Below are 27672 nucleotides of genomic sequence, written 5' to 3' on the forward strand. Positions count from 1 at the left end.
TTTCATTACCAATTATCAGAACCTCATCACTTTATTCTACACACAAATACCTGATGGTTACAGTACAAATCTGTACATTCAGAGTCAAAAGATTCCCCAATCATAAAAACCTGAGGCACATTAAACCCACACAAATAATCAATAATACATGAATGTAAAGCTACAATCCAGGGAGTGAGTGCAAAACACACACCATTCAGTCACTTAGATTCTGCATCATTCACATCAAATCCTTTATCCTGAGAACTGAACAGGAAGTGTACACCAGTAGATGTCCACCTCACCGTTAACTCGAGCTTCTAATGAAATCTATAGGTTTCTGTAGTGTTACTGCTGTAACAGCATCACACACAAACACACAATGAAAAAGTAAATAAAGTATATACACACTTTATTTACTTTAAATGTAATTTTGGTGTAACATTTGGACGCTAGCGCATGAGTTCAAAAAGTCCAATAATAAAAATGAACCACATGAAAAATACAAAAATATACAATTTTACACACAAAAAACGGACACTTCGTGTAAGTAGGAGTTAAAATTCCTAAAAAATATTTATTTTCTGCAAAAGGATTAAATGTAGGCATGTGCTGATAATCTGTTCTTTATCTACTAATGATATTCTGAGATGTTTTAGGAGTTCCAGGACATTACATCCAGATTTACAGGTAAGAAATGTTTGAGTGACATTTTTCTAAATAAAACAGAAAAGCCCATGATGCATCAGCACATGCCTAATCAGAGCTCGTCTCGTCCATTGTTGCGTATAGTGCAGTGAGCAAACATGTACAACATGAACGCATCAAAAAAATCCAGAGTATAAACAAGTGGCAACCCCAGAAAACACTTTATTACAACACAGTCTAGTTAATAAATCAATGTAGACACATTCACAGACACTGATGCAGACACACGCTTTGGGAGAGGTGGGGGGTGGGAAGAAAAAAAAAAAAAAGTTCCCTATAAAAACATCATCTAACAATTTACACATTACAGGCGTCAAAACAATGTTTTTGGTGGAGGCCCGAGCAAGCAAACTGTTTAACGCTGAAAAAAACTTACTTTTCTTCTTCCAATTATGCAGATCAAATAAAACGCCAAAAATAAAAAAAATAAGCTGCTGGGAATTAAGAGTGAGTAAGTATATATACGTTTCAAACAGATCTGTACTGGAGCCATGTGTGGTCGAGTCCAGTCGTCATGGCGATGTAGGAATGAAGAGTGCTGATGGACGAGTATGAAGTGCTCGGGATGCTTCCTCCTCCTTCTCCTCTTCTTCTGCCATTCAGCTGAAATTTGTCAGAAACGAAGGTGGCAGTTTGGTTTGGGGGTTCAAACCCGTATACATACATACATACATTTTATCTACACACACACACACACACACACACACACACACACACACACACACACACAGTGTGAATGAGAAATTTAGAAACCATCATTTACAGTTTGACCTACAGCAGCACATCCAAACACCATCATCATCTCTTCATCTTCACTGTTTAAATCTACATCCATAACACAAAGCACACACACCTCAAGGCTTTATATAAATATAGTATTTGATATATCACTCGTCTCAGAAACACTACACTCACATCTCTAGGGAACGAACATGTTGATAAAATAGGACCTCATTTCTTGGACTCTTTATGCAGCAAAATATTAAATTGTGTATTAATACCCTGTCTGGCCAAAAAAAGTGTCCCACTGTGATTAAGATGTTTCTAGTTATTGAACTCTAACTGATGTAGTGAGGAGCTTCTCATTTCTTACACAAACATGTAGGAAGACATCTGTGGTGCAGATGTTATGATCTGGGGTTGTTTCAGGGGGTCAGGTTTAGGTTCAGCAACAGTGTGTGCCACGTAAATATGCAGTCAGTAGTCTACCTGAATGACCAGGGTTTTTAATCATGATGATCACGCCAGAATTCATTGTGTTTAACTTGTGAAAGAAAGGTTCAGGAACCCCACATGACCACCACAGGCACCACACTTTAACCCTGTTGAGAACCTTTGGGATGTGAAGAAAGAAAGAGAGAGAGATAGAGAGATAGATAGTCAAAACAATTCCACAGACAAAGTGAGCTACGATCAATGTGTAATATGTGCACGACTCATGTTTTTGGCCAGGCAGTGTATATCCAACCATTTATATATTACATATTTATCTGCACTGTCTACAAAAAATTACTTATACAGATCAAATAAATCCAGCAATTATTTAGTTTAATGTCACAATTGATCACTGAACCTTTCCCAGAATACACCACTCATTACTCATCTTCAACTAGAAAATACTCATTCAGTTAAAATCATGAACACAAATCAGAACATTCCCATGGAGACGGTCATCACTGCACTGATTACGCTAGTTCTTTTCTATCTGGGAAGATGAAGGGATGTGAATAGAAGAGGAAACTGTTTTCCTGATTTATAACCAATGGGTAAAGATGTCTAATGTGAGTGCAGCAGATCAATATTAAAGATCTGAGATGTAGGAACAGGACAGAAGAATAAGAATCAGGGCTGGACAAACAGGGTTTGATGAGCCGTAATGACTGAAGTAATAAATAACTGAATTACAAGGACATTGATTTATTACTATTAAGTTTGGATGTATAAAAATCTCATTTCTAAAATGGTTTAAACTCATTGAAGATAAAAATGTACACAGGGCTGTTAAAACTGCAGGTTTGAGTGTCAACCTTTTAAACTCCTACACAATTTGTCCAACCCTGTAACAGGAAGAGAAAGGCAACAAATAAAACAAACAAGATCTAATGCAATAACAGATCAGCTTCTTTCACCAGTAAAAATATAAAGCATAAATATTCTACTGGTACGGTTTCATAGAACTAAACCTACATGAGCTGCAAAACACGAGAACAAAAAAAGAAACAAAGAACACAGAAGTCAAGGCATGGGCCGATACCGAACATGAATATCATATAGAATAGAATTATCATCAGATTACATTATTATATCACAGAGTTTCCATCATAAGTGTTTAAACTGGAAAAGAAAAGCTAAGAAAAAGAAACGATCACAGACATTCAGCAGGCCTTGTGTTATTTATACACGTGTACACTATCTCCTGTTTATTTTAACAATTATTTTATTAGATGCTTTACTCCATGACTTGTTTATTTTATATACTGTGCAAAATGATCTAACCATTAGATCTGATAGATGTATTTAATCACATACTGTACATAGACCAATACACTACAGTGCAGAATAAACAAGCACATTGTTTCCCAGTTTTGCCCAGTAAACTTTTAACTTCTTAATGGAAACTCTGATTTTTATTTATTTATAAATACAGTGGTACGCTGACCTGCGAGTGCATTAATGTAATAATGAGTTTTCCGAGGTACAAGTCATCACTCGGTCGATTTTTTGCTTTGTTACGTGAGCAAAAAACTGAGGAGACGCCGCTGCTAGATGGAGAAGCGAAGCCAGAAAGCGACGATTGTGACGAAAATTAAGATAAGCAAAGATGTAAAAAAAGTTTAAGGATACGTAGTGTACAGGAGTGAGAGGAAAAAAAAAAACCGGGTCATTTTGAGGGTTGGAACGGATTAATGAGATTTTAAGTATTTTAATATAGAAAACTGATTTGAGGTGTGAGGAAATTGAGATACGAGCTCAACCACGGAACGAATTAAACTCCGAGGTCAAGGTACCACTGTGTATGGAATAATAATAAATACATAAAGATGCATCCTGAAATCAGGTACAGACTGGGCACTGGGTAACTGACTATCGGCACATGCTTTGTGGAGTTTACACAAAAAGGACACAAATCTGTGAAGCAATTCATAATAAAAGAAAAGAAAAAAAAACATTGTATAAAATGTTATGATCCATGCTCTTAAAATCCATATGATATGCTTTTGATATATTTGGAATTTCACTTGTCATAAAGTTGCAGTTGAATTACTTTGAAGTGACTTTTCATTAACAAGTTAAAACTCACAGTAATTCAACCAGACACAAATTTCAGCACTAAAACGTTCCTCACAAACTTACTGAAATTTACACTTTGCTTTGAACAACCAACATCAACTCAATAAATAAAACATTTTCAACTTCCAGCATACTGACAATAAATCATGACAGTGTGAATGATCACAAACGTATATAGAATGTTTAGTGCTTAAAGGAGGTGAATGTACTACAGAGTTTCACTGTGCAATAACCCTTACTGCAGGAGGAAATACTGACCAGCAGCTACTGTGACTGAGGTTAGTGTATAACATGTGTAGTTACAAAACTAGCAAATTAAAACCCTTCATGTCCATTTAATTTAACACCACAGTACAAGAGTTTAGATTTCTCAGCAGAATGAATGAATAATGAAGCATTAAAATAAATAATGACTTATAACCTTTACTTGATGCACCTGCCCTGTTCCCCTAAAAACTCAACTTATTTTTTAAAGACTCTTACAACTATTTATGAACAATTTCTTTCACATTCATAACCATAAAACAATCAGTTAACTGATGAGTTACACCCAAGCTATAAATCACAGTCATCTTCAAACATCTCACCTTCAAGTAATACGGAGATCAGAAACAAGACCAAAGCACTGACCATGACAACGTGTTCTCACGTCTCTGTTACACTACAGAGAATCACTTTCACTCCAGATGTAACAAGGCAACAATAGAATCATGTTGAATAAGTGCGCACACACACACACACACACACACACACACACACATTACGTTACGTTACTCTCACGCAATACAACAACTCTACTCCACTGTGTTCTCAGTCATGTGGACCAGAGTCCACTAGTCACTAGTACATTCAGATGGAGAAGAACTGTCATATTAAACATTATAAACAATCACAGAGTCTGAAAATGTCCATGGTAGTGACAGAGACTGCTTACTCTCATTACATTAAAGGCAACTCAAATGGTAATGGATTGGTTTGTGGAGATTTTCACGTCAATGGAAATGATACTGTCCTCCACATTCTCTCTCTATAACTGTGACACTAAACACAATCTAAACCACACATCAGTGCATCAGAGTTAAAACCCACTGCAGAAAAACATGACGACATCTTCAATATACACAACACTGATGACCCATGTGTAGATTTTTGACTCGAGTTACTTTGAGCTCAGATTTGCCTGGTCCTTGTGTTCACATCAGTAAGTGACTGGTCACTTATTATTAGTGTGTATAATAAAGTGGTGTTATTACACTAATGATTACATGATTAGATACTCCTGCATCACATGAGTAAACATCACTGCTGCTGAATAAATCTAACACTAATAAATAACGTCTGATGTGTTTACAGAGACATTTTAATGCGTTGGATTAAAGTGAGAGCTGAACAGATACAATATACACAGCAGTGGAAACACAGTCTTATGGTTTTTGAGTCACATGCAGGTTCCTTTTGTACACATTAATGTGAAAGTTCTGGAGTTTAAATGTAAGATTTTTTGTCTACCAGAAGATCAGGAAAGAAGATGTGATCAGACTCCCTCACCCCCACAGTCACACATGGGGGTGGAGGTTTAATGGATTGTGGTTGTTTTGGAGCAGGGAAGGTTCTGGAATGTGAAAGCGTACGTTTTATTTAGAGAGCAAACAGTCATCTGGAGTGATATCTATCATGGAACGACCTGCCCAGTCACCACACCTAGATCCTACTGAACTACTCTGGGGTGAAGTGGATCATAAGGTCAGAATGAAATCTCCAACTAGTGAAGAGCATCTTAGGAGAGTTTTACAAGAGGCAGGTAAAGTATTTCAGATGAGAAACAAACTGGTCTTTTCACTGAAAATTAACTGGAACATCTGGACATTTATAGAGTTGTTTGGTCAAAGGAAATCTTTATACTGTTACATTACTGAGTTTGTTGCAGAGGGAAAAAAAGGAACTTACACATGTCTCAAACCCCATAAAACACTCCACAGTTCTTCCTAATGAAACATAAGGCCAAAATGATCAAATCAGTTGAAGTCTATAAATACAAGTCCACACAACCATGCAGCACTTCAGGTTTATCAGTTTAAGACCAACATGTTATTTTAGAAACTAACTGACAGAATGAAATGTGATCACAGTTACACCAAAATTTTGATCTTATGTAACACTTCATACTAAAACTTTTCATTAAAATAAATACAAATAAATAAATAAAATAAAAAAAAAAACACCATTTCCGTAACGTTTGGACATTTTAAAATATTGTGCAGTTTTGACAGAATAAAGCCAATCTGATTCACCAATGAAAACATTCAACATGATCGTTACATATTTAACATGGGATTTCATTTACATGTTTTTCTGTACAAACAGTAACTTCAAGCAATAAATCCTGTACTAATAAATATCTGAACAGAGCACCGTAACATTAGGTTTTGGTACTGCGTCTATAAGTGGCCTGACAGCGTAAAATCACGAATACATACATGATTACTGACAGAAAACAGCTACTTTATTCCAATATTAGATCAGTCAATGCTCATAGAGTACAGAGATTTAAATCACATTTTCTCATTAGATCATCACCCAGTCACAGTATATTCAATTCTGTAAGGAATTACTGGATAAAACTTTTAGCACTTTTATTTTAATTCAAAAATTACATCCACAATAATGAACATTAATAATGACTGTTAATCCCACAGCATAGCAGGGTTCAACTAGATACTTCATTACAACTTACTACTTCACCTGGACAAATTACTGACATGGATCAGGAGATCCTAATTTGATAGCAAACTTCTGTAGAAGAATGATGTAAATAATGAAAGGTTTTGGTACATGTGTAAAAACGGACTACAGGTAATAGAGTCTATCTGACATTATGATAATGCTAACTGTATTTGCTTTAAAACAATGCTAAATCACTAATTACTGCTAAAATACCGCTTTATACCAACTTCTACAAAATATGATCACAGGTCTTCACAGGATAACCAACAACAGTGGAATGGGCTTTCAGAGACACACTCACCCAACATAAGCACTTATTCGTGAATTGAATAACCGTCCTGAACAATATTTACACTCGCCATTTTAAGACAAATATTCTGGACTGCACAAACGCAGAATAAAGCAGATTCATTATTTACTCCCTCTCAGGATACACTCAGTCTCAAAGACATTACAGCCAATTTAAATATAAAACAAAATCCAACATTTAAACAATATATTCTCACAGTCTGCACTTAAAAGATAATATTATTTACTGCTGTAATATCTATAAACACAAATATAAAAACACCACAGCAACACAGGAGCTAGAATTCATCCTCCATAAACACACACTCTATATATAATCACATCATTATAAAATTAGATCAAGAACCAATCAAATTTCAGCATAGAATTAATACAAAATTAATACAAAAATAAAGTATTAAGTGTGTAAAATAAAAGTGTGTGTGTGTGTGTGTGTGTGAGTCCTTACCGTACTGTTACCTACCTGGTGTGTCCTGTAGTGGCGTAGCAGAGCTGGTTTAAAAAGGGTCATTAAGAAATACGTAATGAAAGTGAGGAACACAGATGAATAAATCGAACACACACCTCTGTCCTAACGATGGCGGTATTCCCTCTCTCGGTCGCGGTCTCTCTCGCGGTCCCGGTCCCTCTCGCGGTGGCGGTCTCGCTCGCGGCTCCTTTCTCGGTAGTAATCTTCGTGCCGGTCGCGGCTGCGCGATTTGTGGCGTCGACTTTTCTCGCGGGAGCGACTGTGGTCCCGGTCCCGCGATCGCTCTCTTCTGCTGAGAGGGAAGGAAGTCAATGAGAGGAGAGGATGAGTGGAGCACAGGGATACGACCAGACCTGACGGCAGGTGAGCAGTGTACCTGGAGGCGGAGCCGTAAGATTTGGACTCGATGCCGTGTAGGCAGTCCTGTAGAGAGCTGATTAAGACTTTACAACGATCATCAGCTGAAACCTTCGACTGCTTTATTAACGAAATCGCAGTCACCAGTGTCTCAATAGCACTGCCGTAATCTCCTGAAACACACACACACACACACTTGAGAAAAATACTTCATCAGTGCTCCATCCATCATTTCAAAATACTCCGTTCCTCCATCCATTCCTCCCTACTAAAAGATCTCTTAGAATTCAGAGTCATCTCTCTCTCTCAGAAGTCAGGTGTGTGTGTGTGTGTATGTGTGTGATCACCCGCGCTTGCGTCTGACACAGCCCTGGATATCGCGCTGCTGGAGATAGCTCTGTTCCTGTTCATTATCTCCTCAAATTCAGCCTCGCTCAGAGGAGCCCGAGCTGCGTCCATCTCCCTGACAACACGTACGAGAGAATTGAAGACGAGAACACACAGGTGCATCACATCCTGACACCTGAGATCACAGGCACAACATTCTGGAAAGTCTGTTACCTGCCCGGTCCATAATCCCGGTCATAAGGAGGAGGCCGTCCGTAAGGGTCGTTTGGGGGCGGGGCTCGATCCGGCGCAGCCATATTGTTGTTCCCGGGTGGCGGGAAAAAGGCGGGGTTGACGTGGGGGGCAGGCGGGGGGCCTCCCGGAGGTGGACCACGCATGTGAGGGGGTGGAGCTAAGGCCAGGGGAGGGCCAATAGGACCAGGAGGACGAGGTGGGAATGGCCCAGGAGGGGGTGGACCTTGTTGAGGTGGGGGTGGACCAGGGGGTGGACCATAACCAGGAGGTGGTGGACCAGGGGGTAACGGGCCAAGTGGAGGTTGGCCAAACTGACCAGGAAATAGGACAGGGGGAGGTGGGCGGTCCCCTCGATTAGGGGGACCTGAAAGGGGTGGGGCTAAACCTTGACCAGGAGGTGGTGGGCCAGGAGGACCCGGAGGACCAGGGGGGCCTGGTGGAGGGCGAGGAGGACCCTGTATACCACCTGAAGGGGGGGGTTTACAAGGTGCAATTAATCATCACACATACAAAACACTAATACGTAAATAATTAGTAAAGTGTCGTACCAGGGAAGTGTGGAGGGGGCGCTCCTGGTCCGACTGGCCCGGGAAAGCGATCTCCTCCTGGTCCTGCGGGACCTGGAAAGCGTCCTCGACCCCTACCAAGGGGAAAACCACCACGGGGACCTACACCTGGAGGACCTGCCTTCCCTTCCCCTGACATCTGCCCCGACTGGGTGCCTAAAAACATAAGATTATTAACACTCATCCCTGAAGTGCAACCATCATACACACACTTCACCCACCCTGCACACACTCAAAGTTCTTTGCAGTGCTGTGAGGAACAGAGTGACAGTGTGTGGTGATGTAGGGGGTTCGAGGCCGGACAGGACTCACTCTTACGTGACTGCAGCTCAAACTGACTGAGGGACTGTTTGTTGCAGGGTGTGACGATCGGGTTTTGGCCGTGCAGCTCTCGCTTAGACAGCAAATCCATCAACTTCCTGGAGGAGGCTTCTGATCCAACACACACCAATGCAAACCTGCAACAAAACACATGCACAGAACATTTCATAAAAAAACTTTACATGTACACTGTTATATACCAACCAACACAAACCGCACAGCCATTTTTAAATCCAAAGACACAAAGGAGGATGATATGAGGATTCACAGATTCTAGAACAGTACAGAAAGTTCTACCATTTCTGATGTGGTCCTAGAATTGTTTTAAACTTTTCAGGACTGACTTTTGATTTGTTTGATTTCAGGAATGTAGAATTATTTGAACAGAGCAGTGTACAGAAGAATGCTGTGTGATCCACAACTCGACAGTGAGTACAAACAGCCTTCACATGGCCTCACCCTTTCGACTGTCCGTTAGCTCGGTTCTCAAAGAACTTGATCTCAAGAACGTCGTTGATGCCAACGGAGCGAATGGCTTCTGTCAGATCCTCATCTGTGGTCCACTGTGAAGAACATGCAGAGGTTCATATTCAAACACAACAAGCTTTCAATAATTACATTATAATTTAGGTTATAGTGCGTGTGTGTTAGCCTAACCCAGGAGCGTGCATGTGTACGTCTTATCCAGGTGAAGGTGTGTGTACGACATACCCAGGTGAAGGGGGGTGTGTGTGTGTGTGTACGCCTTACCCAGGTGAAGGGGTGTGTGTGTGTGTGTGTGTGTGTGTGTGTGTGTGTGTGTGTGTGCCTTACCCAGATGAAGGGGTGCGTGTGTGTGTGCCTTACACAGGTAAAGGGGTGTGTGTGTGTCTCACCCAGGTGAAGGTGTGCGTCTTACCCAGGTGAAGGTGTGCGTCTCACCCAGGTGAAGGTGTGCGTCTCACCCAGGTGAAGGTGTGCGTCTCACCCAGGTGAAGGTGTGCGTCTCACCCAGGTGAAGGTGTGCGTCTTACCCAGGTGAAGGTGTGTGCGCGCGCGTGACTTACCCAGGTGAGGTTGCCGATGTACAGAGCGATGCGTTTGCCCGTGTAGGTGTAAACGACGTTGGGCGGAGCTCCTTTATTCCCATCAGAGCCTCCGGGTGCAGGCAGGTTATCCAGGTAATCTCTGTCCTCCGGCGCATCACCGTTATTGGCCGAGGGAGAGATGACATCATCGTACAGGTCGATCTGCTCATGAACTTGATAATCGGATTCCTGTGAACACACAGAGCAGAACACGTCACTCATAAAGACACACTCTCGAGTTTAAACCGTTTATCCATCCTACTGAACTCAGTCTAATCACCCAGAACATTAACGAGTGAGGAGTGAGGACATGCTTGTTCTGATCAGTGATGGGAAGATCGCATCATTTTAGTGACTCGGTTCTTTGATTCTCCATCAAAACAAATGTTTTTTTTTTTAAACATTTAGTTAATTTTGTTCCTTTGATCAGAAATAAAATATAAAATGATCAATAATCAGATCAACACGTTTACATACACCAACTTTAACTATAATTCCAATAATGAAACAGGACAAATTATAATAAACAGAACGAGGAGCATCACCTCATATCTTCTCGTTTGTATTAGTTTTTTTGTCACGTGACAGAAACCCCTGATCTACTGCACTGTGTAGTGTCTTGGGGATTTAGATGATAAAAGAACGAGCGACTCGGAGCAGAAGATGGAGAGATGAACTGCTTAATTCTGTTTCCTGCACATAATCTACTGAGATTTTCTGATGCTTTGTTCATGCGCGTGCAGTAGAAAATGAATGAATCACTGAGTCGACTCGTTCTTCTGAGTCACATTAAGGACTCGAAATAAATGAATCGGATATGAACGACTCATCACCAAATCTGACCTGCTGGAATTATAAAGACAATAAATCACTACCTCGAGTTATAAATGTTTAAGTGAAGATTTACTACAAACCGTTATTATTTTATATGAATCCACATGGAGCACTTTTACATAAACACTCAATAAATACACACAGTACCGCCCCTCTGTAGCTCGTGTATAAACTTCTGCTTTAAAAGCACTAAATTACACACCTTTAATAAAACAAACGTACATATTTAATAAATGCCACAATTTCTGATCAACATTATTCTGCAGAGTGAATGCTAAGCGCTAATTAGCCCAAAACTACACACACACACACACACACACACACACACACACACACACACACACAGATCATCACAATAACAGCCTCAGGTCACTTCCTCGAGCACAAACACTGATTTTAATGTATTTAAACATTGAGGAATAAATCAATGCAAAAAAAAACTATAAAAATTTATCATGTAGTAGCGCTAATACGAAAAACGGAGGGGGGGGGAAAGTCGAATCCCAAATCAAGCTGGATTTATATAGAGTGTGCACTCCGGAGTGCTGAGAAAGGCGGCACCTCATTCCCTACTAAGTGCGCCTCTGTAGTCGCGAGCGCGCGATTTGAGACGCGGCCTCCGTGCGGGACATTTTCATTGTGCGCACTCGCGTTAGCTTGCGACGCTAAAGACAGAGCGCGCGCGTGCAGCAGCCCTGAGGTAAACCCGCGTCGCGCCGAACATCAGAGTTAAAGCGGAGCCGAAACTCAACCCGAGCCGCGGACTTATTTATTTCCCATTTAATACCTGATTAAACTCCTCTTCTACATCTGCGTAAATGTCGATGTGATCAACACCGTCCGCCATTTTCCGCTCCTCTGTCCTCCTCCTCCTCCCTCCGCTGGCGGAAATGACGCGGGCGGAGCGCGAACCTGTGGAAGAAGGCGGGGCCGATGCGCCTTTTCGGTGACGTCATGACGTTCAAACGTCGCCGCGGGTCGCGGGCCTCTGATGTGTTTCCTTTTACACCAAACACTATTCAACTCTAAGTATCATCTTCATCAGCTCATCTTTTGGTGAAGCTAATTTAGAGCCAGACACGAAGAGTGTACCTCCCATTCACATAATACAATCTGATACATTTAAAGCACATTATTTATTTATCTTTTTTTAAGTAGAACTTTAACTTCAATATAAGAAAGGCAAAGGAAAAGGCACATGAGGAGCTGTAGGAGAAGTTGGACAGTAAGGAAGGAGAAAAGAATTTGTAGCGATTGGCCAGGCAGAGGAACCGAGCTGTGAAGGATGTGCTGCAAGTTAGAGAAATAAAGGATGGAGATGGAAATGTGTTGACTAGTGAGGAGAGTGTTGAGAAGATGGAGGGAGTATCCTGAGCAACTGATGAATGAAGAAAATGAAAGAGAGAGAGAGAGAGAGAGAGAAGGTTGTATTGTGTGGAGATGGTGAAGCAGGAAGTGGATAGGATTAGTAAGGAGGAAGTGAGGTTAACGGACGAGGTCAGACAGGAGTCTCCGTCACCTCAGTCAGTCCGGATTGGGAACAGCATCCCCAGCACCACCACACTGAGCACTGGAGCCCCTCAGGGCTGTGTGCTCAGCCCACTGCTGTTCACACTGCTGACTCACGACTGTGTAGCAATGCACAGCTCAAATCACATCGTCAAGTTCGCCGATGACACAACCATGGTGGGTCTCATCAGCAAGAAGGATGAGTCAGCATACAGAGAGGAGGTGCACCATTTAACAGCCTGCTGTGGAGCCAACAACCTGTCTCTGAACGGTGACACAACCAAAGAGATGGTTGTAGACTACTGGAGAGCACAGAGCGGCCATTCTCCACTGATCATCGATGGATCCTCAGTGGAGATCTTCAAGAGCACCAAATTCCTTGGTGTTCCTTGGTGTTCATATCAGGTCCATGTTGTTATTCACATTGTAAAGGTACTGCATTTCGGTTTAGAACTTTGGACTGTTTTTGGATTCTGATTTAGTTTTTCCTGCATTGCTGCACTTCTTTCCTGGTATTTGATTAAGGACTTTTTTGGACTGTGTTTTTGCTTATTACCTGTATTGCCCCGGTTTGCAGCTCTGTTTGATTAAATACAGTATTTCTACACTTTTATATTTTTACACGACCGTTTCTGAGTCAGGGCATAAGGAAGGTCGGGTGCCAGCAGCAGACACAGCAGGACTTGAGGCTCCTTGGAGGGCAGGAAATGCAAGTTGAAGAATGGAGCAAGCCTCCCTCACCCTCTGTGTGTCTTTGAGCTGGAGCGACGCCCTCAGCCGGTCTCTGAGGCAGAGTGAGGTCCTCAGAAGGACTCGGGAGCGGCAGATAGACAGAGCGGTGATATTGGCATCTCAAGAGAGCTGGGAAATACCCTCAGCAAGTCAGGAAGGCTGAGGTTGGGCAGCAAAGTCCCCCAACAGAGGTGATTCTTTCCCGGTGGAGGAACAAGGCTGACCGGCACTTTAAGTAAGATTTAGAGGCGGGGGAAGGCTTGCTGCTGGATTGGCTCGAAATGGGAACCAAAACAGCTACCAAGGCTGAAACTGGTAGTTCATCAGAGCATTGTCACAGATCTCGGAACGCCGTAGTAAACATTCATTTTTAGTTCATATAGCTGGGACTGCAAGTCCTTGTGATCCACGGGGTCCATTGTTGTCTGGATGATTCTGTCAGTGCTGCGACTAGAGGATCCAAATGCGACTGTCCGAAACTTGGGATACTGGTGGAGTGCACCATGAACCGGGAAGAGCCTGACATTTAGTCATCAATGTAAAACTTCCTTACATGCATCATCCAATCAGATGCAGAATCTCCTGTATATAATCTCTATTTGTACAATATTATATCTTTAGAGAGGTGAATAAAAAAAATTAAAAAACAGGGAGTATTTGTGTGTGGGGTGGATGGGGTGGTCAATGCCTGGGCAACAAACAGACCTCACAAACACACAGGACACACTAACAAAGACGTATTCATTCATTCACTGCAAAACAAAGCACAGAGACACTGGTGTGATTAATCCTTAGTGCGACGTGGATAAAGGAGAGGGTAAACCGTTACCACCATTTCAACTGTCAATACAATCATTCTATATACACAGTTTACCAGTGTAGTATGAAAGGATTTCTCAACTCTGCCTCGTGTGAGTAAGTAAAACATTTCTATTGGATATGAATGTAATTGTGAAAGTTAAAGGTTTATGTGTGTGTGTGTGTAGGTGCGTGGGGGGGGGGGGGTTGCAGACTTTCCCACAACAATCTGTAGGACTGTTTAATGTAAAATACTAATCCAAGTCTATAAGATATAATGTTAAAATGCACCAAAAGATAAGTGGTTTCGGTTACCTGTAATTAATGTTTATTTTAAATATAATGAGCATTGCAGTGGAGCGCTACCACTTTACGAGGAGGTATAAAAAGTTTTAAGACTAATGATGTAACTTGTGCTATTCTGATCACGTGCATTACCAACTTTGTAGATTCAACACGGACAGCACGTTAGAAGAAAGAGCAAACATGAAACTGTGTGTGAAACTGGGCACATCTGCCACAGTGACGTTTAACAAGACATAAGTTTGACATACATCGATGCTGCAGCGAGTCGTTTGAGGTGTTTTGAGCAACAAGCTCACTTAAAAAAAAGGTAGAACATCATGACAAAAGACCTTTGACAAGCTTAACCCCCAAAAATGTCGAAACCATTTGGTAACTTGTGCATGATGATTGTCAGAGAACAATCCACATGATCTCACTTCCGCACCACACTACTCACCAGATTTTACTTCGCCCTCTTCCCGAGGATCCAGCTCAAAGGTCACCATTTTGACAGCATTGAGATCCGGCGTTAATCGCAGAAGGTGCACAACACGCTTAGAAAAGAAGACTTCCAGGACACATTCCAGAAGAACACAGGGGGCACTGTATTGCTGTGAAAGGGGACTATTTTGAAGGTGTGGAAATGTAGATAAATAAAGTACTTTTTTGTGAACAGAGAAACTCCCAAACTGGAGACCACATCGTATAGGTCCAAGAGTTAATTATTATTTCATTCCAGTATCAAAAGAAAATAATAATAATAATAATAATAATAATAATAATAATAATAATAATAATAATAATAATAATGCTGGTAGGGGGAATACAATACTGTCCTCACAATACTGCCACCAAAACTGGTGTCTCACCTGCATGTGTTATCACTATTTACATTTGCTGCATTTGGTAGTTGCTCTTATCCAGAGCAATATACATTTTTATGAGTTATACAATTGAGCAGCTACATGGTTAAGTGCCTTGCTCAGGGGCCCAGGAGTGGCAGCTTGGTGTGGCTGTAATTTTAAGATATGACCTCCGGATCCAAATTCCAATGTCTTAACCATGAAGCTCCCACCTCCCCACCATGTGCTTACATGAAGACACCCCAACCTGGGTACCAGAACCCCTACTTAATGTATAGTATGCTCTGCAATTATATATATTTTGTAGCATTCATTATATTCATTTTTTGTTGAATTTCATGACTTCACCAAGGGTGCATTCACTGGGAGCATTAATATTCTGGTAACTTATCTGTCAGGTTCACCAAAATCTCTTCAAGGTGTCCATACTAAATAGAGGGAAGTGTAATGGTAAAGGCTTAATGGTCTTACTTATTGGAATGTTGGAGGTTCAAGCCCCAGCACCGCCAATCTGCCACTGTTGCCTCATTGAGCAGGGCTTTTAACCTTCTCTGTTTCAGGTGCGCTGTGTGATTGCTGACCCTGCACCTAACCCTGAACCCGCCCATAAACCTGACCCAGCCCCTAACCTTGACCCCACCCCTAACCCTGTGCTCTGCCCCTAGCCCTGCCCCTAACCCTGACCCCACCCTTAACCCTGACCCTGTGCTCTGCCCCTAACCCTGACCCCACCCCTAACCCTGTGCTCTGCCCCTAACCCTTACCCCACCCCTAACCCTGACCCTATGCTCTGCCCCTAAATTTCGAATGATTGGGGATATACAAAAAAATGTAAAAGCCTCTTTTTCTTTCTTTGACTCTGGAGGTTGGCAGCTGATTGACACAAAATGTCACATTAATGTGAATGATTGTGGGAAGGCTGGTATTGGACTGCTTCCCATCAGTGTTCCTGTGGTAAAATCCAGATTCTCCTTGACTGTGATTCAAAACTGTAGCTGATGAATTCATTTAAACATTTTGATGGATACAGTCAAGATTCTCTGCAATGTTTTGACTGTTTCAGTTAATAAGCTTCAACCACTGAAAACTTCAATGTTGTTGCTGTGTGTGTGTGTGTGTGTGTGTGTGTGTGTGTGTGTGTGTGTGTGTGTGTGTGTTATCTTTTTATTTTTAGGTGATCTCTCTGACCCGAGATATGCAATTTGCAGTGAAATTTGTAATCACCTGTTGTTTGTATCAAGGTTTGATAATTATTTATTATTATTGCATCTATTTTTATTTCTTTATTTCTTTGGCTTGCTGCTGTAACATAGAAATTTCCCCACTGTGGGACGAATAAAGGTTTATCTTATCTTATCTTATCTTATCTTATCTTATCTTAATCTGAGCATAAGAATGAATGTGTGAAGTGTTATAATAATGTGTGTGTGTGTGTGTGTGTGTTTATTTGTAGCTGTTTTGTGTAGAGAATTTTTCATCAGTCTACCAGAGAGTATAGAAGCTCTGAGAGGCCTCTGCGTTCTCATACCCTGCAGTTTTGATTTTAAAGAACAGTATGATGAACAACTACAAAACAACGCGAGAGGCGTCTGGTATAAAGGTGACAGTTTGGCAAAACACAAAGTCTTCTCCTCCAAATCTACTGAAGGCAACCAGATCAATGGCAAAATTATAGGCGACCTCTACATGAAGAACTGCACCACCATCTTCTACAACATCAGTGAGAGTGACACTGGAGAATATTACTTTAGAATAGTGTCTGGAAATTTGAAATATATTTATCCTTCTTCTCTTTATTTAAATGTCAGAGGTGAGAGCTGAAGCACAGTGTAACTGTAATTACACTCATGATGATCTGGAGCACATTTCAAACTCATCTGTAATGTGATACTGTGTGTTTCTCAGCCACTCCAATCAGTCCATCAATAACACTGTATAAGGAGGATCATGGGGAGCTGATGGACCAAAAGCAGGTGCTGGAGGGAACTTTAGTGAGGCTCATGTGCTCAGCTCGATCTCCATGTCCCTTTAACCCTCCCACTTTTACATGGAACTTCCTGCCTGAGGAGGGAAGACAAGAACGTTACCACAATGCCAGATTCAGATCTTCTCAGCTGAACTTCAAAGCTACTCACCTTCATCATGGACGTGATTTCACCTGCACCGTCACCTACCAGCTCCAGAACTTCAACAAATCAGAACAGAGCTCTTTTACTCTACATGTTCTGTGTAAGTGCTGATTATTCACTTCATATTCATCTCATGTTTAATAACTCATGGAGGCTCCTAAATCCTGATCTTTCTCCTTTAGATGGTCCTAGAAACACCTCAGTATCAGCATCTCCATCTGCTTCAGTGCTTTTGGGGAGTTCAGTGTCTCTGAGTTGCAGCAGTGATGGAAACCCAGCAGTGCTGAACTACACCTGGTACAGAGAGAACGGAGAGCAGATAGGAACCGGAAACCATCTCACCATCAACACCACTGATTCTCCACACAGTGCTTTATACTACTGTAGAGCTCAGAACCAGCATGGAGATCACAACTCTTCTATCCACCTGGATGTTCTGTGTGAGTACTGTTTAATGCACAAGTTTTATATCAGAATGGAGTCATGTTTTCAAACTTGAAAGAAGCCAAAACAAGGATACATGGTTCTGCGATTTCTATTTGCTAGTAAAGGTGCAGTGTATCCTGGCTCAGCTGTGCAAATCCTATCCACTGATCAATGCCTTGTTGTGGCCATATCAGAGGAATTGACTACCTGTGATATGTGTTGCTCCATCTAGAGCCTTTCTTGGCAAATTGAACTGAGGGGATAAGAAAGACAAAAATCTATTTAAAATGATAAAAATGTACACTTACCCATTATAGTGATCCCATCTACCAGGTCTGCAGACAAACTTCTGCTGATCAGGTGACCTACACTAATCTAAACTTACAAATCAGCAATCACCAACCACTGGAAATCACCTGTCTGTGACAGTGTTGCATCTTTTAAACAACTTAAATGATTTTTTTGAAGAGCAAAAATAAAACATCATTCCAATGTGCTTCAAGGCCACAGACGGTCTCCATCAGTGTCTCATTTCAATAACTAGTGTCCTGACACAAAAGAGCCGTTCACATATTGTCCAAACCACTCTACAGATCACACCATCACCATCATTCTCCATCTGGGTTTCCACCACATAGGACACATATGTGCACATCCTACTCATGGACATCAGCTCAGCATTCAACATCATTTCTCAGCACCTAATCAGGAAGTTGAGCCCATTGGGCCTGAATATTTGTCTGTAACTGAATCCTAGGCTCTCTGACTGGAAGACCTCCAGCATTACCAGACTGAGACACCAGGGCCCACAGGCTGCTAACACTCTGACTCACAACTGTGCAGCAATGTACCTCCAAACACATCAAGTTTGCTGATGACATGACTGTTATAAGTCTCATCAGCAAAACCAAAAAGTCAGCATACAGAGAGAAAGTGAGATGCTAACTGTCTGTGTAAAGCTAACAACCTATTGCTGAATGTGGATAAAACAAAAGAGATGGTTGTTGACGTGAGGAAGACAAGGAGCAATCACTTGCTGCTGAACATCTCCTTCATGGAGACCATTAAGAGTTCCAAAGTCTTAGGTGTTCCTATGGCAGAGAACTTCTCCTTGTCCTTCAAACCCATCACCACTGGTAGGAAAACCTAGCAGCATCTCTAATTTCTGCAAAGTCTGAGGAAAGCCCATCTCCAAGCAGTCACTATATCCTACACAAGGACTATCAGAGCATCCAAGGCAGCTGAAACACTGCCTTGTTTTTAGAAAGTCTTGCAACACTTTTCTCCACACTCTCTGTGCACTAGTCAGTGTTCACTGTTATTCACCGTGCCATTGTTCTGTTCTTATCACATTCCATACTGCATTTGCTTTGGTTGCATGACTTGAGATTCCTAAGGTTATGAGATGGAGTGATTAAGAAGTTCACATCAACTCTTCTGGGCAACAGTACCAGCTAAATGAAGCAAGTCTACCCCTTTCTTTCACTTACATCATGACAGAAAGGTGGAAGGTTGAAAAACAATCCAAAAATAATTCAGTATTACTATGTGTGGAAGACCTTTTGGACTTAGAGAATGAAGAACCAGAGGTCTGCAGCAATTTACACACAGAACCAGCTTTATCTTGAGTTTCTACACACCGACACATCTCTGTGTGGGTTTTCTTGCATTTGTTTGTTTGTTTATTTATTTATTTATTTCATTTCCTTTTCTCTCTTTTATCCTCTTCCACACTCAATGCAGTAGAGAACACAGATTAGTCAGATCCTAAACAGGTGTTTCTTTCTCACTGCTCGTCTCCTCCAGCTCCGCCCTCTATTCAGAAAATAGTACTTGACCACGCCCCCTCTGCCACATACCCACAAAAAGTGCTCCACCACTGAGTGCTGCTTTAACCTGAGTGAAAGGCTGCTGGCATGACTTTGACCACTGCACTGGATCTGACGCTCCCTTTTTAGTGACATCAGTCAGCAGGCTCGTGATGTATGAATAATTAGGCACAAACCACAGATAACAGCCAACCAGTCCCAGAAAGTGTGGGCTGGCTAAAAGTTGGGTCCATGAGAAGCTAAAACGTTGCTGTTGGACCAAACGAACAAAACGGAAGTGTGTAAACTGGTGAAAAGCAAATGGAGTGGCGTCAGTGTGTTGATCTGGCAGTATCCTTTGGTTAAATACACTGTAGTGTAAAAGCACCCATGCCTAGCAAATCAAGCAGTTCATCGACGCGAGTCATTGGATAAGCGTCAAATTTAGACACTGCATTGACTTTTCAATAATCCACACAGAACTGGACCAACCTGTCGCTCTTGGGCACTAAGACTAAGCATAGCAATGAGTTCCTTTTTTGTGTTTGGGTAGTCAGTATGGGCGACTGCGCACCACTACACCTGAAGTCTCTATATGGTGTTTGTTCATCTGGCCCACAGCTCCTACCTCTTGGGAACCACCGTTGTTAAAGACACATGTACCACCTCGCTCCATGGTTTCAGGAGATTTTGGTGGTACACCTGGAGTGTGTCACCTCCCTCTGTGCACCTAACCTCAGAGTTGATGTCTCCAACTCACTGTGTAACCCCAAAGGATCCTTTGCCATTTTGCATGTAATGTAGAGCTTGACTCCGGTAGTAGCATGAGAACTTCTCTCCCGGTGCATATTCATGCAGCTGCGTGCCCCATTATACAACCAGGACTGCCATTCTTGAGTCTGCAGCAAATTCTACACTGTTAATTGACCCAAAGTGTAAATAATTTTCTGTTAGAAGGTCACAAATTTGTATGGATTTTTATGGACATTTAGCACTCCATGCAGCATTTAATATTGACATTTACATTTATGATATGTAGCAGAAGCCCTTTTTCAGAGCGACGTACATAAGTGCTTTGTGTCTCTATCGATTAATAAATCAATACTGGTAGGATACCATTAGCCTTCAACTCAGGAAAATCGGGAAAAAGTACTAGTTTAAGAGTTTCAGGAAGAGGTAGGTCTCACTGGGAAAACCCTGTGGAAACCGTTGTGACCTCATGGGGGACATAGGGGCTCGGCCATTTATTCCAGTTCCATGCATCCTCGGAGTCAATTTTTTGAGAGTTTGATTAAATCTCTCCACGATGCCGTGTCTGTGGATGATAAATCCTCAATATCTTCCTCAATAATTAATACGGTTCACATAGCGTTCATGCTGTGATCAGTTTAGTTTTCATGCCCCCTCTGCCACAATATGCCACAATCTGACTCTTCTCACAGCAATGCACACAACAAGATGCAGGATTAAAGATGGTCAGTCACTGACATTGCAAGCATTACTGCAGTCATCATCTGGATGGGGAATCATCTTGATTGGATATATTCAGGTAGAAGCAGAAGGTGTCAACTGTTCTTTAAAAAATAATGGTTGGCCGTTGTGATGATATAAAGACCCAAACTCAAATCCTACTTCTGGCAGGGAAGTGTGGCTGACCACCATAAAAAGCAATACCAAGAAGGAGGTGTGTGACCACAAAGGAACGCAACACAAGAACATTTGTTTCAATATGTTTGACACTACTGCAGATGTTTGATTTTACACTAATCTCTCCCCCAACCCAACCCCCCCCACCCCACCCCCTTTTTGCTCTCTAAGATGCTCCTCAGGTCTCACCTACATCCAGCTGTAACAGTGCTCAGGATTTAATTATGTGTTCCTGTGAAGTTAAAGGAAATCCATTTCCTAAACTTGTGTGGCATTTTTCTGGTGAAACTCTCCTTCCCTCTGAGAGCACATCAATCCGAGAGGAGCCTGTGGGTGACGCAGGTTTAAAAAGCTTCATTACATTCCATGAATTGTTTATAGACACGCCCACTCTGCAGTGTATTGGCATAAATACGATAGGCGTCGACACACACTTGTTCAATCCAATCAAATCAGGTGAACAGCTACAGTGGTGTAATAATTACTTCTGTTTAAATATATTGTATCAAGTATAAATGAATCAAAATCTATTAAAATGTTTTTGTTGTTGTTTCCCAGAATGCATCCACACTGCAGTAGATTATCTGCTACTGTTTCTTACCGTGGCTTTCCTTCTGTGTGTTGCTGTTATTAGTTTTCTCATCTATAAATTAAAGCAGTAAGTCACACATGATCATTTTCAGTAATATTTCTACCAGTTGATCTGGATGTCAGAATGTTGCATTATATTCATTACAAACCCAAATTTAATTCAATTATCTTTTACAGATATTATGGAAAAATAAAGGTGAGTATTGAATAAAAGAGATTTAATTTCTGCAGAATGTTGTATTCATGAATGTTGGTAATGTTCTGCATGGTGATGTTCTGTATGATGATGATGATGATGATGATGATGATGATGAAATTGTGTCTGTTTAAGGTTCTCAAGAGTGGGAATATTTATGCTTCTCTGCAGCTCTCTGCTCCAAACACGTATGAAATTCTGCAGACTCACAGAGGTGATGTTGCCTCTGTAACACCATTCATTATTACGTATATCATTAACTTCCATGAAACATCTGAAAGAATTCATATAAAAATGTATTTTGTGTTTCAGAGGGAAGACTTCAAGAGAACAAAGTCTGAAAAACTGCACAAGCTTCCTAAAACAGTTTATTTGTTGGTCTGTTTATTGCTGTTTTGTTTATAAGTTGTTTTGAGGAATAAAGCTGAGAGCCCGCAGTGCTCCTGTACATTATGAACATTTGTCAGTCTTCACCTGTTTATTTACTATAAAAAGCTCATGGATGATAAAAACCCTTACATTTGGACTATTAAAAACTGAGGAGTTGGTTCTGTATATGTTCTGTATATGTTGTGTATTACCCTTTTCTTGCCCCTGATTGGTTGAATTGTTGAATTTGCCTAGCAATATAAACACACATTTTTCCTGTATTTGACCTGAAATAGTTTGATTTTTTGATTTTGCACACATAAATGTCTTGCATGTAGACACATAACCTGTTCAAGAGTCCTCTGTTACCACGTTATCTTTTATTACAGTTTACTGACAGTAGCAGGCCGTCAGGGGCTTCTCTGCTGGCCTAAACACAAGCATTGACTTTTTAATCTTTTCTCTTTTTTTATTAATAATATTTATTAAATTATTCCCAATAGTCTATTCTCTTCATTGCATAGCTTTTCTCTTGGTGTCACTGCTTTAAGTATCATGTGTTTATGTTTCTATCCAATCAGATTTCAGACACGTAGTGTAAAGTACATGTTGCTTAAAGGCCCTTTAGAAGTCATCCAGCACCATCGCCATTTTCACATCCTTTAATTGGATGGTCAGAGAGCTTCACTAGTCAGAGCTCACAACCCGCATCTGTATCAAACTGCACAATCCCAAATCTATTCATGTGGATCTAATAGCTGTTTTTTATTCCACAACGACTGATGGTGAAGAAATTGATTCGGTCGCAGAGATAATTACAAGGACATTTATAAGACAGACTTTTCAGGAAAAGCTGGACATTGTACATTAATTTGACCAATCAAACCCAACGTCAGTGATCTGTTGGACGAATCCAGACAGGGGAGTAGCCCACACTTTTGCTCCCTCATCCCAATGGAGATGGTTAGAAAAGACAACAGCCACTTCTGCACTTAAAAAAACTCCCACACACATCCACACCAGAATTTACCTTCTGCCAATCACAAGCACCCGCTGAAATCTCCACACTGTCAGATACTCACTGACTGGCATTTGACAACCAGAAAGCATCTTGCACAGCAGCACAGGTATGGTTCTCTGACTCTGCTACAAACTTGACATAGTGTTCCCCAACTAAGCGGTAGCTAACCGCTTAGTTAGGTTGCCTATTCGAAGTCTCCGCTTTTGTGTTCTTTGACCCAGGAAAATATTTAACATCAAATACAAGGCGGTGAGATTAGCCACCCACCTTTGTTCACAGGCATCAAGCCTCGCTTTGGTCAAGATGTGCGTCAGGGAATTATTATCTGTCCAAGCTGTGAATTTGTGAACTTATCACATATAGCCCACTTAAGCACAAGGAACCCAAAGTGATGTGAATATAAGGTAAAAGGACAAACCTCCTTTATGTAAGGGAACAAGACCTCGAAGTCAGTATCAACATACACTCCACCCTGCCTGCACTCTTTTCTTTACTTCTCTAACACACTCTCCATTACTCTGTACTGTTGACTCCAGGTACCTGAACTCCTTCACCTTCTCCACCTCTTCTTCCTGAAACCGCACCCCTCCACTGCCCTCCCTCTCATTCACACACCTGTACTCTGTCTTACTCCTACTGACTTTCATTTCCCTTCTCTCCAGCGCATACCTCCACCTCTCCAGGCTCTTCTCCACCTGCTCCCCACTCTCATTATTATTTGCAAATATAGTCCATGAAGACTCCTGACCTAGTCCTTCAACCTGTCCATCACCACTGCAAACAGAAAAGGTCTCAAAACCGATCCTTGATGCAGTCCAACCTCCACACACTTGGAACAGCTAATCCATTTTTCATCTGTTTCCGCTTCATAATAACTCACTTAGAAGGAAATCAATGTCATGTTTTAAAAACCTTAGTAAGGGATGGCACACAACCCAGCCATTAGGAAGACACAAGCCAGTGCACTCTTAGTGCGGGTCCCAAGCCCGGGTAAATGGGGAGGGTTGCGTTAGGAAGGGCATCCAGCGTAAGGTAGAGAAAGGTAGATATGTTATGTGTTCAGGAGACCAAGTGGAAAGAGAGTAAGACCAGGAACATTGGAGGTGTTTAAACTGTTCTATCATGGTGTGGATGGAAAGAGAAATGGTGTAGGGGGATTCTGAAGGAAGAGTACAGTAAGATTGTAGTGGAGGTGAAGAGAGTTTCTGATAGGGTGATGAACATAAAGCTGGAAGTTGAAGGAGTGATGATAAAATTGCTAAAATTAGAAATATGATGTCGTTACAGGATGCAGAAAAACTAGTTCATGCTTTTGTTACTTCTAGATTAGACTACTGTAACGCTTTCCTGTCTGGGTGTGCGAGTAAGTGCATCAATAAGCTTCAGTTAGTCCAGAATGCAGCAGCAAGAGTCCTCACTAGATCTAGGAAATACGACCACATCACCCCTGTTTTAATCAGTCTACACTGGCTCCCAATCAAATCTCGCATTGATTATAAAATACTACTACTGACATATAAAGCACTTAACGGTCTCGCACCGCAGTATCTGAGTGAACTTTTGTACCAGTATGATCCTCCACGCCTACTTAGATCAAAAGGTGCTGGCTATTTGTTGGTTCCTCAAATAATGAAGACTACAGCAGGGGGCAGATCTTTCTCTTATAAAGCCCCACAGTTATGGAACAGCCTTCCAATCAGTGTTCGGGACTCAGACACAGTCTCAGTGTTCAAGTCGAGGTTGAAAACCTATTTATTTAGTCAAGCCTTTTATCAGTACATTTTTTCTTAGGTAAAGGCACAGATCTGGAGGGAGCATGGATATAGAGTGTTTGGTGAACTGGTATATTTGTATGCTGTCGTCCCCTCACATTCACAGGTTCACTCGGGTTTGTTGACGGTGGTGTGGTGGGTCGTCTCTTATCCCAGAGATCCCTCATGTCTGTGTTACCTTCTGGTTCTCCCTTTTAGTTATGCTGCCATAGCGAGTCTTGCCGGAGTCCAAACTGCACAGTGACATTAACTTTCATACACCAATAGTTACACTTAATAATCCATATCCTTCTCTCTCTCTCTCTCTCTCTCTCTCTCTCTCTGTCTCTCTCTCTCTCTCTCGGTCGAGTTAAACATGCTCCTGAGGCTCCAGTGACCACTGTTCCTGCCCCTCTCCCCTCCGTGGATCTTCACACTTCTGTGCAGCTTGGGACGGTTTCTCATCAACACCTTGGGTGGTTCCATATAATTCGGAGTAGAGCAGGTGCTTTGAGGACGGATTGGACTGTAGTTGGTGTCGGCGGTCTGCTGCACTGACTCGGGAGTGCAGTTTGCTTCTGATCATCATCACTGCACCCCGCAACTTTGTATATATGCTTCAAATGGACATTTGGTGCAACCCAGATGAGGATGGGTTCCCTCTTGAGTCTGGTTCCTCTCAAGGTTTCTTCCTTATGCCATCTCGGGGAGTTTTTCCTTGCCACTGTTGCTCATCAGGGACAAACTTACAAAGAACATATTTACATTTAATCACCACATTATCTGTGTAAAGCTGCTTTGAGACAATGTTCATTGTTAAAAGCGCAATACAAATAAAAATGAATTGAATTGAATTGAATAAATGTCATCAGTGTTTATGCTCCACAAGTGGGCTGTAAGATGGAGGAGAAGGAAAAATTCTGGAGTGAGTTAGATAAAGTGGTAGAAAGGGGTTTCCTAGGAATGAAAGATTGGTGATTGGAGAAGACTTTAATGGGCATGTAGGTGAATGGAACAGAGGTGATGAGGAGGTGATGGTAGGTATGGCCTTAAGGAGAGGAATGTGGAAGGGCAGATGGTGGTAGATTTTGGCAAGGGATCGAAATGGCAGTGGTGAACACTTATTTTAAGAAGAAGGAGGATCATAGGGTGGCGTACAAGAGTTGAGGAAGGTGCACACAGGTGGACTATGTTCTATGTAGGAGATGCAACCTGAAGGAGATTGAAGACTGTAAGGTGTTGGCAGGGGACAGTGTATCTAGACAGCATCCGATAGTGGTCTGTAGGATGGTTTTTGGAGGTGAAGAAGAAGAGGAGGAGAGCGAGGACTAAAGAAGAATAAGATGGTGGAAACTAAAGGAGGAAGACTGTAGTGTGAGGTTCAGGGAAGAGGTCAGACAGGAGCTCGGTGGTGGTGAAGAGGTGCTGGATGATTGGGGAACTACTGCAGGAGTGATAAGGGAGACAGCTGGAAAGCTACTTGGTGTAACATCTGGAAATTTAAAGGAAGACAGAGACGTGGTGGTGGAATGAGGAAGTGCAGAAGAGCATAAGGAGAAAGAGGTTGAAGAAACAGAATTGGGATCAACAGAGTGATGAGAAAAGTAGGCAGGTGTAAGAAAAAATGAAGAGGACAACGAAGATCGTAATAAAGAAGTTTATAACAGCGTAGCAGTGACAAAATACACGAAGCACTTTGGGTTCATCGGAGTCAGAAAGAACCCCGAGCAAACTCTGCCCAGATATTTTATATTGTTCTTCCCTTTGAAGTATAGACCAGAGTATCCTTTAAATGTAAATTAGACATAGGACATGCATGAGGAAACAACTGGCTGGGTGATCGAGGCGGAGGTCTCTGTTGTTGACACCTTTGCTGGTGCCGGCCCCCCAGCAGGACAGGATAGGGTATTGTTTAAATGATAATCATGTTCTCAGACACCTTTTGGTTAGAAATGGTCCTTGAAGACTTGCTGTCTTTTCCAGACAGATTCAATCAAGACTATGATTAGGATTGATACAACTGAAATTCTATGTCAAACTACATAAATACTTTTGTTAAATGTAAGCCGTTTTGCGGATGAGCTTAATTTGATATAGCGTGGGGTGGAATCTGGGTTGAGGCATTCTGTAATTCTTACACAGGAGAACAAAAAGATGCAGCAGCAGGTAAAGAGGGATGTGGCAAAAACCAAGAAAAAGGCAGATGAAGAGCTGTAGGAGAAGTTGGACACTAAGGAAGGAGAAAAGGATTTATAACGATTGGCCAGGCAGAGGAACAGAGCTGGGAAGGATGTGCTGCAAGTTAGAGCAATAAAGGATGGAGATGGAAATGTGTTGACT

General features: G+C 41.7%; 2 protein-coding genes across 11 annotated transcripts; one reads left to right on the forward strand and one right to left on the reverse strand.

The window, feature by feature from the left end:
• Positions 1 to 374: 374 nt before the first annotated feature.
• On the reverse strand, positions 375 to 12148 carry cpsf6 (cleavage and polyadenylation specific factor 6). Of its 3 annotated transcripts, none has more exons than XM_046872682.1 (10): positions 11995 to 12148; positions 10353 to 10562; positions 9766 to 9869; positions 9304 to 9443; positions 8968 to 9141; positions 8399 to 8885; positions 8185 to 8300; positions 7857 to 8010; positions 7576 to 7772; positions 375 to 1290 (listed from the first exon to the last, which is right to left on the reverse strand). In XM_046872682.1, exons 1-9 carry the CDS (start codon positions 12052 to 12054, stop codon positions 7583 to 7585), a joined length of 1635 nt encoding a protein of 544 aa, XP_046728638.1. In that variant the 5' UTR covers positions 12055 to 12148; the 3' UTR covers positions 375 to 1290; positions 7576 to 7582. The 3 variants fall into 3 exon arrangements, with proteins under 3 accessions (XP_046728638.1, XP_046728637.1, XP_046728636.1); XM_046872681.1 differs by having other exon boundaries at positions 7576 to 7769; positions 9298 to 9443; XM_046872680.1 differs by having other exon boundaries at positions 9298 to 9443.
• Positions 12149 to 13027: 879 nt separating this feature from the next.
• LOC124400855 (myelin-associated glycoprotein-like) lies at positions 13028 to 22644 on the forward strand. Of its 8 annotated transcripts, XM_046872674.1 has the most exons (12): positions 13697 to 14363; positions 14696 to 14859; positions 14992 to 15166; positions 16569 to 16635; positions 16848 to 17204; positions 17300 to 17623; positions 17706 to 17963; positions 21576 to 21860; positions 21963 to 22062; positions 22173 to 22191; positions 22327 to 22405; positions 22504 to 22644. In XM_046872674.1, the coding sequence occupies exons 4-12, from the start codon at positions 16590 to 16592 to the stop codon at positions 22530 to 22532; spliced, it is 1497 nt and encodes a 498-aa protein (XP_046728630.1). In that variant the 5' UTR covers positions 13697 to 14363; positions 14696 to 14859; positions 14992 to 15166; positions 16569 to 16589; the 3' UTR covers positions 22533 to 22644. The 8 variants fall into 8 exon arrangements, with proteins under 8 accessions (XP_046728631.1, XP_046728630.1, XP_046728633.1 ...); XM_046872677.1 differs by lacking the exon at positions 14696 to 14859; XM_046872675.1 differs by lacking the exons at positions 13697 to 14363; positions 14696 to 14859; positions 14992 to 15166 and adding an exon at positions 13028 to 13683.
• Positions 22645 to 27672: the final 5028 nt, after the last annotated feature.

This window comes from Silurus meridionalis, chromosome 18 (assembly GCF_014805685.1).
Source record: "Silurus meridionalis isolate SWU-2019-XX chromosome 18, ASM1480568v1, whole genome shotgun sequence".
Lineage (NCBI taxonomy): Eukaryota > Metazoa > Chordata > Actinopteri > Siluriformes > Siluridae > Silurus > Silurus meridionalis.

Coding starts and splice junctions, on each gene's coding strand:
- cpsf6 (XM_046872680.1), bottom strand. CDS start 12,054: ATGGCGGACGGTGTTGATCACATCGACATTTACGCAGATGTAGAAGAG. Junction 10,563..11,994: donor TAGAAGAGGAGTTTAATCAG/GTATTAAATGGG, acceptor GTGTGTTCACAG/GAATCCGATTATCAAGTTCA. Junction 8,011..8,184: donor TGTGTCAGACGCAAGCGCGG/GTGATCACACAC, acceptor TGTGTGTTTCAG/GAGATTACGGCAGTGCTATT.
- LOC124400855 (XM_046872671.1), top strand. CDS start 16,202: ATGATTGGGGATATACAAAAAAATGTAAAAGCCTCTTTTTCTTTCTTT. Junction 16,636..16,847: donor CACCTGTTGTTTGTATCAAG/GTTTGATAATTA, acceptor GTTTATTTGTAG/CTGTTTTGTGTAGAGAATTT. Junction 17,205..17,299: donor TCTTTATTTAAATGTCAGAG/GTGAGAGCTGAA, acceptor TGTGTTTCTCAG/CCACTCCAATCAGTCCATCA.